A 13,454-nucleotide genomic window follows, 5' to 3' on the forward strand; every position below is an offset into this window, starting at 1 on the left:
TTTAAGCACTAAAAGGGTCCACAAGGCAGAAAAATTCTTGAGATTCCTTGCCAAGATTAGATCTCAGGTCTCCTAGTGCAGCATGGCCTTTACTACCTCAGCCATCCAGCTATCAATACTCAATGACTAAAAATCAAAAAGTTGAAAATCTTATGCGATAAAATCATCATATTATCAAAATGGTTAAGAACTAGTATACAGTAGTTCAAATTATCATATAAAAAAAGATTTATTTAAAAAAAGAAAATGTCAACATAAAGATAGTATTCTCTGTAATTGACTTTCTTTGGAAGTATTTGAAATTCTGCAGAAAAGTTTTTTGTTAAAATCAGTAATGAACCTTGACTGGTCAATTGCTTTTTGAAAAAGATTTTGAACAGTACAAAAGCGTTTCCTCAGAAAGAAGGCCTGAAGATTAAAGTCTTGTATAAAGATTAGCATTTTTGATAATATGGCCTTACTTCATTATGAATTTATTTTTGAAACTTGCAAAATTGATTTCCTTTAAAACCTTGATTATTTGTAAGTATTATCCTAATATAAAGTTTTAAACAGTGGAATGTTAAAAACCTAAAATGACCAAAATAGTCAGTAGATAAATGACACTATTTTAAAGCAATGACATTTATTTTATTTACATTACTATATACTTTTTATAGAAGTTTTATTATAGCTATAAACATTTCCTTCATCCTGCAACTTTCAAATGTTCCTTGGTCTAACATTTATTTGTTTATAAGATGAAATTGTATTATTGAAGAAATTTTTTTTATAGAGGGCATCATCTGTAAAATTGTAAATTGCCTTATGGTATTATGAACTGAAACAAAATATAAGTTAAACTTGTTGAAAAGGAATACAGAAAATATATAAAAATATACATTTTTTGCTAATATTTTCAATAGTTTTGCATTATATTATCATCATTAGGCATTTTAGAATAGAAATATTAAGTTTTTTACTTTAAAGTATTACAATGAATTTTCCATAAATCAGTTTATACTAATTATATAAAATAACATTGGTAATTTTATATTATTAACAATTTTATAGAAATAAACTTTACAAAAAGTTTATTTTTAATTACTATAAGTTAATTATATGTGAATTTTTACTATGAAGTTCAAATGAATTATTACAAATTTTTAATAACAGAAGTCCAGTGTTTCAGAAGAATCAAGGTCAATATGATCAAGCATCTGTAAAAATCACATAAAAAGAATTTTTTAAATTTAGAATACAATACCAAAATAATAAACACACTTAAGTCATAAATATACAATAACCAAATCTTGCTAAATTTTACTGTGTTATTTTGTGCTATTAAATTAATGTATCGCTAGAAATAGACAGTCATAATTTCTCAATAACTTTATTGATTAGATAATTAGCAGTTATTTCAGCACAGTATTATCCAAATATTCCAAACCAAGTTTTCTTCTAGATATATAATTAATTTAGAACTATCATAAAGTTTATGCTTTAGTCAGCATAATAAACCTAATTTATATGTGCATAATATAAATTTTATATCAAATGTATATCCAGAAAGAAGCTTAGCCAAGAGAGTTCATATTGGATAATTTTTTAATATATCTGTTAGTTTGCAAAACTTTAAGAATTTATCTGTTTTCTAAACTTAATTAGGACAAATGTAACAAATTAAGTCTAAATTATTAAACTTACAATTCTTATTTTTCTAAATTACCAAATTTCTTAAGATTTTAAGAGACCATGACAGACTTTATCACATGTCAAATTAATTTAACTATTAATTATATAACATAAAAATAATGTAGCAAGTATTTGATAATGCTGAATAGAAAAAACTGTATATAAATACTTCAAAAGAGATTCTCAAGACCATTACATTAAAAGAGATATAAAGGAATTCTTTATTATTATTTGTATATGTAAGAGTTATTTTTTAATATTTATGCAGTTTTTTAGTCATATTTTTATATATATGAAGTGGTTATAAAAGAGATAGTGAAATTTGAATCATTAATCTTAATCTAAATAGACATTACTTCTTTTTGTAATTGGAGATATTATATGAAAATCTTTAACAAAGTAATGTTTATTTTTTTAACAAAATGTTTTTTAAAGAAATTTCTCTTATAATTTAATTTTTATCAATATGCAACTTAATTAAAATGTATTATAGTAATTTTAGAATTTAAGGTTAAATTTTAAATTATTTTTCTAAATAATTTTTGTTGTAACTTATTAAATTTTTAAAAGAACCAGTTACAGTCAAACTTCCATATAATGAATTACCTCCAGGAAACTCAAAGAATTTGTTATATAGAACATTCATTAAATGGAAAATGCACTAGTAATAAAAAGAAAACATAGCATACTATAATGATGTTTTATTCTTGTTGTACTCATTTAAATAAGAAAAAAGATTATGCATTCATTTTACATAAAAAAAAATCAAACAGGATATATAATTTTGTACTTGATTGTGTGTTCTTATTTTCATATTGTTAGAAGTAAGCATTACATTACTTAAGAGAACTAATCACACAGAAACACAACTAGGATATACAGGCTTTATTGATTCTGAAGGAAATGCATTTCAGACTATGTTCCTCATCAGTTCTCTTTAACATCAATTTGGTTGAAAACAATACAAAGTTTTTTATAGGTTACAATTATAAATCTTTCTGTCTATCTATACTATCATGGCATTCCCTAAAGGAAGCTTGAAGCTTGCACAACACTCTGCAAGCTTCAGTCCTCTGAAGAACATCATATAGGCAGGGCAAAGCATTCCAGGAACACTCATTCAAACTTTTACTCTGGGACCTGCTGAAATCATACACTACACCCATACCTGACAATCTTATGCCATTTCTGTCTATCCATACATACCTCTTTTGCTTCTTCCACATTGATGACTCTTTTCACACATTTTTGGCATCTTCTTTCACTCTGAATCTGTTTTTTCTTTCAGACACCCTTCCACTTGCTCAGCCCATCTTTTCTTTGGTTTTCCACACCCTCTCTTTACCTCTAAATTTCTCACACACAACTTCTTATACACCTCATCTTTTGGCATTCTCTCTACATGGCGAATCCAGCACAGAAATCCATGACGCACATTCTCAATCAGTTTCTTTTTCACACCACATTGCCACCAACACATCTTTGTTACTTACCAAATCTCTCCTTGTCACACCATATACACACCTCAGGTATCTCATCTCAGCTGCAATCACTCTACTCTTATGCTTCATTCTCCACACCCACGCCTCACAACCATACAATGGAGTTGGGAGGACCACACTCTTGTACACAGTCATACTTGCCTTTTTTGGAAACATATTCTTACAAACCAATTGCCCTGTGCACCTAACCACTTTCATAGAAGCATTCAATCTTCCTATCTATTCTGCCATTCCTCTCCTCTTACCATTCAGCTGTATCTTGCACTCACTCATTTGTTCATCTCTTTCAAACACTAAAACCTTTATTTTCTCTCCATTTATTCTCAATGCCATTTTTTTGCAGCTCTCATTCAACTTCAACATAAGATATTGTAGTTCACTTTGTCTTTCAGACAGTAGAACAGTATACGAAGTGTGGCTATTAAATAACGAGACTGATGCTGTAAACGTTTTAGTTTAATTTCATACATATTTACTTATTATCACTTTCAATATCCACCCCTCCTTTATCTCTAAAATTCTCCATGCGAATCTTCCATTGTTTGAAACAGTGCTAGAAGTCTTCTTCTGTCAGCTCCTTCAGGACGTGTGCCACTTTCTCTTTCACAGCTTCAACGGACTCAAATCTTGTTCGTTTTAATGAAGATTTCACCTTAGGAAACAGATAGAAGTCGCATGGCGCAAGATCAGATGAATAAGGCAGATGGTCTAACACTGGGATGCTGTACTTAGCTAGAAACCTCTTGACAGACAATGTTCCATTTTTGATGTGGAAGAGCGTGAATCATCTTCAACGTCTTCTCGGCCATCTTGAAAATGCTTAAACTACTCAAAAACACATGCACGCGATAAATATTCATTGCCATACACTTTCAATAAATTATAAGTTTTTAGTAGCGGTTTTTCCAAGTTTTGTGTGAAATTTCACAACATTCGTTGCTCTATTGTTACACTTAACATTTTTCCAGCAAAACAAAAAACAACTCTAATGCGAACAAAGGCTACGGCTATACAGATTTGTTTACAGAAGTGAGAGGTATTGCATTCGAAAGAGAAGACTTTATGCTAAACAGCTGTCGATTGCTAGTGTTTGGCGCATGCATACTTCTTCTGTAGCAGTGTCAGTCTCGTTATTTAATAGCCACACCTTGTATAATCAGCATATAATAAGCAATTGAACAGCTTACCCCACCGACTTTCACATCCATTTGCTCTTCTTTCAATTGCTTCACACATTTGTCCAAGTACAGTACATATTGAATAGCCTGGGAGACATCACACAACCTTGACACATTCCGATAGTCATATTGAACCACTCTAACATTTCACCAGTCACTCTAACACATTCTTTGCTGTTCTCATATAATACTTTTATTGCTTCAAGCAGCTTCTAACTCACCTCATACTCACAGAGAACATCCCACAAGTATTTTCTTTTTACTCTGTCATGTGTCTTCTCCAAATCCACAAATGCAGCAAAAACATTTGTTCACACCCAGGTACTTCTCAACAATCATTTGCAATCTAAAGACTTGATCCATACAACTCTTTCCTGCCACAAACCCACACTGAGCATTCCAGATGTTTCCCCTAGTAATTCTCATCACCTTCTTCACTAGAACTTGTGCAAATATCTTTCCTAGTACACTTAGCAGACTTATACCTCTATAATTCTTACATTCTGCAATCACCTTTCCTTTTACACAGAGCAACAATAATAGCATCTTTTCAATTATTTGGCACCCACCCTTTCTCCCAGTACAGACAAAAGAGGTTTGTCATACATGCCAACAACACATTGCCACCATATTTTAATATTTCAGCGCATACTCCATCCACACCTGCAGTTTTCCCCATTTTTAAATTGTCAATTGTTCTTCTCATCTCTTGTACAGTACAGTACACTGATCTCCTTACATTCATGATTGTCCTCGTTTACAGACATCCAAACTTCACACTTAGACACCTCGTTGTTGACATCTGCACATCCTAAAAGCTCACTGAAATATTCTCTCCACCTTTCCAAGACATTCTCACTCCTCCACAACATATAACCATTCTTATCTTTCACACTTTTTGTACCCACATATGCACCACTACCTTTCACCTTTTTCATATACTGCCTAAAAGTTTTTTGGTAATCCTTAAATGCCACTTTCAATTTCTTAGCTCTTTCATCCTTAGCACATTCTTCTCTTTTTCACAATTTCTTTGCATTCATGGTTACTCATCCTTATTTCCACCATTCAAATATCTTAGGCTTCTTTCTTTCTCTTTACAGCTTCAGCAACCTCTTCATTTCACCATGCAGTGCCTCATTTGTTTGCCCATCTTCATAATACCACACATTTTTTACAGCATTCCGCAGATTCTTTGGGTTTTGTGTAACATCCACACACAGCTCATTTAGCTTAGCAGATATATTTTCTTTATACTGTAATTTTTGTTCTTTCAGGCACTCTAATTTTCACACATTCTAAAATTTTCCTTTCACTGTTTTGTCTTCTATATCATCAGCTATTCAGCAATTGTATCCTCGACTTGACTAGGTAATTGTCACAACCTCTCATTGCCCTCATTTTTCACCATCCATTTTAATCTTTCATCATATATCACAAAGTCGATCATATTCTTTTGCTGCAGTGTTCTTTCTCCCAAGTATACACGTGGATTGAGTTTTGTGGAAAGAATATGTTGTAAATGAACAAATACCTTGCAGCACATAGTTCAACCAGGCACTCACCATTGTCATTCATTCCATCAAATCATACCTACATGTGACCACAAATGTCCATCACACACCTAAATGTGCATTCATACTACCTAATAACACAATTTTTTCATTTGCCTTGCATTTGTTTAAGACATCCAACAGAACACTTCAGAATTCATCCTTCTCTTCAAACACACTCAACTCAACTGGAGCATACACAACAACACACATTAACTTTGTATGCCCTATGGCTACCACCAGTTAAGCCCTCAGGGTCATCAAGGCACACAAACACCACCACTACAATAAGATGGAGATACCAGGGTTGGAACAGTTATAAATATACATAAAATTATAATTAACACAATATTACTTGGATGCAGAAGTTATACAAGTATATGTTGTAGTTGTAACAATGACAACTGGATTCTAATAACTATAAGGTAATTAAGTAAATAGTTAAACAAAAATATTAATAAAGAAATAATTGTAAATTATAAAAAGAGAGTATAATAATATAATAACAATATATATTATTTTTATTGAAACTGAGATAAAAAGATTAGAAATAATTAAGTATTCTTGTATACTTAAGTTGAAAAATGGTCAGTAATTTTCACCTGTATTTTTTTTTTTTTTTTTTTTTTTTTAAAAAAAATTTACTTTACTTTAAACCAAAATGTCTCTAATGCTTATTCTTTATACTTAATTAATCAAACATTTCACCTGAAACATTTTCTTGCTGATTGAAGCCATTTCTTAATTTTGAATGTATCAAAAAAAGTTATTTACTGAAACTATCCTCAGAAATGTTTAATTTTGTTGTGAACACAATAGGTCACATTCATTACAAAAAGGTTACACATTAAAATTAAACTTTATTACTGCGAATATAATGACAATGGTAATAGATGATTTCAATATCATAGCAAAGAGAAAATTCCTGTGGAACAGTGGTATAATTTAAAGAAACTTTTACTATCTTGTACAACCTCCTTTTGTCTGGATACATGTGGTGATATAATTAGGCAAGGATTTGATAACAGAATACTGTTATCAAATCAGTCAAATTGATGAGGGGCTTGAGCCCGAAATGTATATTTGACTAAACCACAAGGCAATAAAGAAACTTCTTAAACAGTGAGCAACTCTTTGTATGATTATTGTACGTCACAATATTTGTGTATACACTCATTTTTATATATAAAGTATATCAGGATCTTATTATTTATTATTGAACTATTTTTGTTAATTAGTAATTAATAATAATAATAATAATAATATAAATAAACTTCAAGTAAACAGCATGTGTCTGATGAGAGTCACCAGATAGGTTTTATAAAAAGTAAAGCAGAATATGTGGCCCAAAAAGTAGTAAGTTGCCCAAATGTCTAGAGCCCTACAAATATTTTAATCTAATACTCGTAGCCCAATCTTGCAATCTTGAAACCAGCCGTATTTTATAAAATAAGAGAAAAAAAGGTAGTCCATACATAAGGTGACACTGAAAATGTGTTACTGTAAAAGCAAAGTCATATTGACCAGATTAGTGTTGTTTTTGGTCTGTTGTTCTCTTATAGCATCAAGGCACTTCAATCTAAATAAACAAGTTAACATATGCATTATCACAGTTTGGACAGAATTTTCACTTTGAAATATAAAGTAATGAAAAATCTGGAATCTACCAAGTCCTGCTAAAACGTACACTGTCGGGTGAAGAAACCAGTTATGTAGGGGTCACAACCAGAATTATAAAGTAGCCATATTTCAAACTAACTGAATTCCTTAACATATAAATCTATATCTCTGGCTGGGACAAAGTATGTTACGAACTAATGGGATTTTGAACTACCAAGTTCAAATTAACAAGGATTTCCTGTAGTTGTCTGTTAACAAACATATTGAAATTTATTGCTAAAGATGATATGTTGCCAGTCTGAAGCAGTCCATGTTTCTCTGTTATTGTATTACTACAAACAAAGCCAATCATGATCAGACAGAACATGCTTGCTATGTATGAATGCTCTGGCTTATCCACTGTCCTCAACACCACTTGACAGTCAGCTCAGAATGACCCAGATTGTAGGCAGTTTGTCAAAACAGATATCCCACTTCCCTCAGCCCAATAATGCAGCTTTCTTTAAACTCTATTGGATGTGCATCATGTCTTTCACTGCATCATGTAAGCATGCCTGACATTCGAAGTCTTCCCAACAACAAGTACTGAAAATTCTGAGCATCAAGAGTTTCTGAAGTGCTTTTTATAAACTACAGGTGTTAGCAATTTTAATGAACTCTGATGGCATCATCTGATATGCAATTGAACCACAAATGTAATAATTTGCTACCTGTCTGAGACTTTATCTACACTGAGTTTTACAATAATCAAATGATTTTGTTTAGAGGTGTTCAAAGTCTAACTTTTCTGTCAGTAAGTATATATGAGTGTATAATGTATTTTTAAAAATTAAAAAATTTTTAAATTTTAGTTATTTAAGAAAAATATCAGCGTATAAAGAAAAATCATGAAATTAATTTAATTTTAACGTATACAAGTATGTAACCAGAAATTTCTGAGTGTGAATCACCTGCATTGCTGATTGGTTTCATAGCTTATGTATGGCATTGTAGGTAAATAGGCTACCATGAAAATGCAATAGCCCAAGATCATTAGCAACATATTATTGTTCAAGGAGCTGCCATATTGGTATTGCAATCCTGGCTTGTCATATACAAACCAGTGATACACATGAAAATGTTTGATAAAAGAAAAAGCAAAAGGCTGAACAAATATTCGGTTTTATTCTTTGCTTTATGACTATCCATGTAGCCTAGTATTTGAGTTTGATGTGCCTATTTTCTGTTTAATCTAATGGTCAACTGCTTGTGACATGTTTTGTACATTGTTTACTTTTAAACTCATATGGGGCAGCAGGAAAAAGAGCCTTAGTTTGAGAATGCTTAGTTTAGTAATGCTACCCTTTACTGCCCTGTGTGGCTACGTTCTTGAATATATCAAAACTGTTTAAAATGGAAAATGAATTATTCAGAATATATTTGTATTATAAGTTTAAATTATTTCCTTTTTACTTAAATAAATTTTAAAGTGAAAGTTTTAAAATAATTTTTAATATATTTTAGATGAAGAAGTACAGTGTGGAAACATTTCTGCAAAGTATAAAAAAATGTCCATGTCTCAAAATAATTCATCTCCTCTATTACCTGCAATCTCTTCATCATCATCATCCTTGTCACCATCATCAGCATCGTCGTCATCATCACAAACAAGTTCTGATCTGAACAATACAGAAAAAGAAATTTTAGATGCACATACACCAGTTGTTACATCAGAGCTAGAAAATTCTGAAAAGGTATGTTTATAGGAAATTTCTAATTTAATTATTTACATTAAATGATAAATTTTGTAATGTTCAATATATTCCAAGTTTATGTTCCTCTATAAATGATACTAATTTATTTCTTTATTTGCTAGTTTTATTCAAATATAAACCATGATTATACAAATCTTTGATTACATTAATTTTGTATTAATTTGGATCATTAGCAACATATTATTGTTCAAGGAGATGATTATGTTTTCTGTTAAATTTAATGGAATGGAAATCTAAATTCTAATGCTTAGAATTTAATGTAATTGTTTATTTCTGTTTTATAAACCAGTGTTGAAATTTAATTAACAAACTACTCAATAAATGGATAGGTAAACTTCATGCTAAAGTTAAGATACATGTTCACGCATCTGATAACATAATAATCAAAATATTAATCCACTAAAAACTAATAATGCTAAGTGTATCTAGTTTATTATAACATTTATCTTTAAAATTGCAGAACAATCTTATTAAGACGTCAGTTTTCATGATATTTTAATAAAATTTATTAAGATAATCTTATTTATATTATTGCTGTAACTAGGGTTTCTCATTTCCCGGTCTTTTGCTTGTCTCGGGATTCCAGGATAAAAGTGAACTGTTTCCTGGGATTCCAGGATAGAATTAATTATTTTTAAGATACACAAAATATCTTGAAATCAAATGATATAATTATTTTTCATTTTTTAAAGTAATTTAATACGTTCTGCAACCTCCAAAATCATATTAATAATGCTGTGTAAGATATATATTAAAAATTACCTTTGAATTACGTAGAAATTTTTACAAATAGAAACAATTTATTAAAGTTTGCTGGAAACTGCATACAACAACAGTAAAAATGCCTTTGAATTGAGTTGAAAATTTAAAGAATAAAATGAACTTAGATCAAACTTCTAAGTTAGAAAGTAATTTTCAATATTTAAATAAAACATAATACAAAATATTATTGTAAATTTTTATAAGATTTTGAAAACCAAATATGGTCAATATTCCGATTACTCAATCTGATTCTTATTTTACTAATGAAAAGTCCTGCTATCGAGAATGCCCTTTCTGATTCAATTGGTGAGAGTGGAATCGTGTTTAATGAATTTAAGAGAAGACAGATGTTATGTGTTTTTTCACTTGTAGCCTGGAAGATTTCTAGTTTGTTTTCAAGATTGTAGTGCTTCTTTTGCTTTCTGGTATTTTTGATTTGTCTTCCTTGGCTGTCTGTGACTGCTTTAATAGTGGCATCGAGCTTATAACCTGATAATTCAGCAGTTTGTTTGGCTGTAATAATCAGGTTTATGAAGAAAAACTTCATACTTGCATACTTCATACTCGTTTGTATCCTTGCTCAATTTGCACAACCTGATGTTACACAGTTATTGAAGCTACTAGGCATGGTTAAAAATTAAGACAGCATAAGCACAATTATTTGATATTACCGGTTCTGACAAGTAAAGAATTTTTAGAGCCCTGTCACAAATAGGCTATGTATTGATTATTGACAATCCATGACACACCATAACGAGGAAATATTTAAAAAAACTAATAAGTAGGTTTAAAATTAATAGATACAAATGTATTCTGACAGTTTATGACTTAATTATACTTTCTATTTACAAAATTTCCTCAATCTTAACACAGAATTAAAAAAAGTGAACTTTTAAGAAATTTGAGGGATTTCCCAGGATGAGAAGAATTTTCTGGGATATTTCCCAGATTAAAACAACAACTGGGATTCCATTTGAGAAACCCTAGCTGTAACACAGGGATCGTATCATATTTTAGTTTTATATGAAAGAAAATAAGAATTGATATAGACTTGATAAAAAGTACAAAATATATATAAGTAACATTTGAAATGATTCTTCATTATATAACTCGATAGTCTGGACACTGAATAACATAGTAATACAACTGAAATTTACCATAGTCTGATTAGGCAAGTGAATTGACACTATATCTAAATAAAACAGTAAAACTACTGTTTTAATTTTAATGAAAAATTGTAATAAACAACTATATCAATTATTAATTTGACTTTTTGTAGTTGTTATTATGGTTATAAAGATAGTTGTAATTAAGCAAATAAAAAAGTAGCTTGAGGAATTTTTATAAGAAAATAATTTTTAATTGTTTACAGAAAATAAAATAATTAGTGTTGAAATTCAACAAAACTTGCATCATATTTAAATACAAGGAAACACTAAGGTAACCAGAATTAGATGATGTTGAAAATTTTTTTGAGGATTATGGTTCAGCCACCACCAGCCAATTATCATCAATAGTTGACTGATGCTGGGCCAAACTGTAATCAGTTGTGTCCAAAATCAGATTTCAGTAAAACCTGATTTTGGTTACCTTAAATAAGCAGTTAATTAAATATACAAGGAGACACAAACATATTGTGAAAACAAATGGTTAGAATGGATTTTCTTCTAAAATCCTCAAGTACAGGCTGCCTTCATTTTAACTGGTGCATTACTAGATTCCTATAGGTTGCTAGCATCTAGACTTAAAGAACATATCTAAGATATAAAAAAGAACCACATGACTGCTCTAGCCCAGTTTGCATCAGATCTTGAAATAATATTATACTGGACTGAAGCTAGACTTTTAAGAATGATGTTTGACAGAACAAAACTTAAAACAGCTGAAACTATCAGATCTACAAAAAGGACTGTATAGGAGGCTGCATTAATAACAAAGGCAGGTTAAATCTAGCACAAGCTTGGCAAGTTATGCTGAATTTACATAAGGAAGTGTGAATTAATTTTTAATGTTAACATTCACTTGTTATAACTTTAATATCCAGATTTATGATTGACATCTGGAAAACATTTTAAAAATAAATTTTAGAATATTTTGAAAATTATTCAAATCATTACTAACTGAACAACTTAGAAATTTTTAAAAAAGTTTTTGGAACATCTAGAACAGGATACTCAAATAACTTACAGCATATGGAAACTCAGTAAAACTAAACTCTTGTCATTTAACCTGAAAGCACTTCTGAATGAAGCTGCAAATGTTTGTGATTGAATACTCTGTATACTGGAAGTTGTCTTAACTTCTATGATTATCTTCTTGGTTGAGGATCATACATTGATCTTTACGAAATATGAATCCAAAGTTGTTTGCCTTTTTTTTCTCTCCTTAAGAATTTCATAATAAGGTGCTAAAGCTTCATTTAAACTCCTTCTTACAAAGTCATTTTGCTTCCATTTTGAAACACTCTTCAATTAATGAGCTGGCATCAGCAAGAAATCATTTAAAGGCTTCAGTAATTATCATCTTTACAACACACACTGGTTCATCACTGTTTATTATCAACTTCCTCTCTTTGTGTATCTAAATGTTCTGTTCTACAAATTTGGTAAAGCCTTTATCACATTCCATTCAGAGAATGACTTCCATTTCATCTTCTAAAGTTCTGGATTGATGGATGTTATATCTTGAATTTATTAATTTTCTTTTATTTGACATGACTGTTCTTTTTCTGTTTTTAGTATTACATAATAATTTCACTTTAAAATAGTGAAATATTATATGAATAATAAACACTTTAGAATAATAAACAAACCAATACTGCTTGGAATCACTATTAAAGAGAAGCAAGCTGTAGTAGCATCTAGCACTACCATCAGTTGTGAAAAAAATATTTGCATTTAGTATTGGCAAAAGAATATTCTACATATTGTAGAAAAACGTTTTTTTGGATTTTTTGGAAAATTTTGAAATTGGCATTTTCTTCAATCAGCAAAAAACAATCCAGCATTAAATGAGAACAGCCTGTAATTATAAACTTTCAAGATTTTTAAGTTACTTTTATTATTACAAAGTTATTTTATTATATAATATGCTTATCAATAATATCTAATTCATTTATTTGTTAAAAAATTACATCAAGAAACTAGGAATGAATCATTATATTTTGTACTAATTAATTTAATTACATTTTTTATTGTTTGATTGTGTTTTTTTGTGTGTGTATTAATTCAAAATAAATAATGAGAAATAGTTTTCTAAAAGTTGAAAAGTTATTTATATTTTAAAACTCATTTTACAATTTAGATGATTGCAACAGATGCAAATGATGAAGAGTTGCCAATTACAACAACTGGTTGGGGGTCAGATGAAAATCACGAGTAAGTAATATTAACAGATTTTATACAAAATTCA

At 29.9% G+C, this 13,454-nt stretch overlaps 1 protein-coding gene across 2 annotated transcripts in view; it reads left to right on the forward strand.

The window, feature by feature from the left end:
* LOC136969520 (TOG array regulator of axonemal microtubules protein 1) overlaps positions 1–13,454 on the forward strand; it is a 102,560-nt gene that overhangs the window by 16,798 nt on the left and 72,308 nt on the right. For both annotated transcript variants that reach the window (XR_010879835.1, XM_067263699.1), the window contains exons 3-4: positions 9,031–9,260; positions 13,347–13,420. Coding sequence is in view for 1 of the 2 variants with exons in the window: in XM_067263699.1 (XP_067119800.1) it covers positions 9,031–9,260; positions 13,347–13,420 (304 nt within the window). In the remaining variant the exon portion in view is untranslated. The remainder of the gene's footprint in view (positions 1–9,030; positions 9,261–13,346; positions 13,421–13,454) is intronic.

Source organism: Centruroides vittatus, unplaced genomic scaffold (assembly GCF_030686945.1).
Source record: "Centruroides vittatus isolate TY-2023 unplaced genomic scaffold, ASM3068694v2 contig_18, whole genome shotgun sequence".
NCBI lineage: Eukaryota > Metazoa > Arthropoda > Arachnida > Scorpiones > Buthidae > Centruroides > Centruroides vittatus.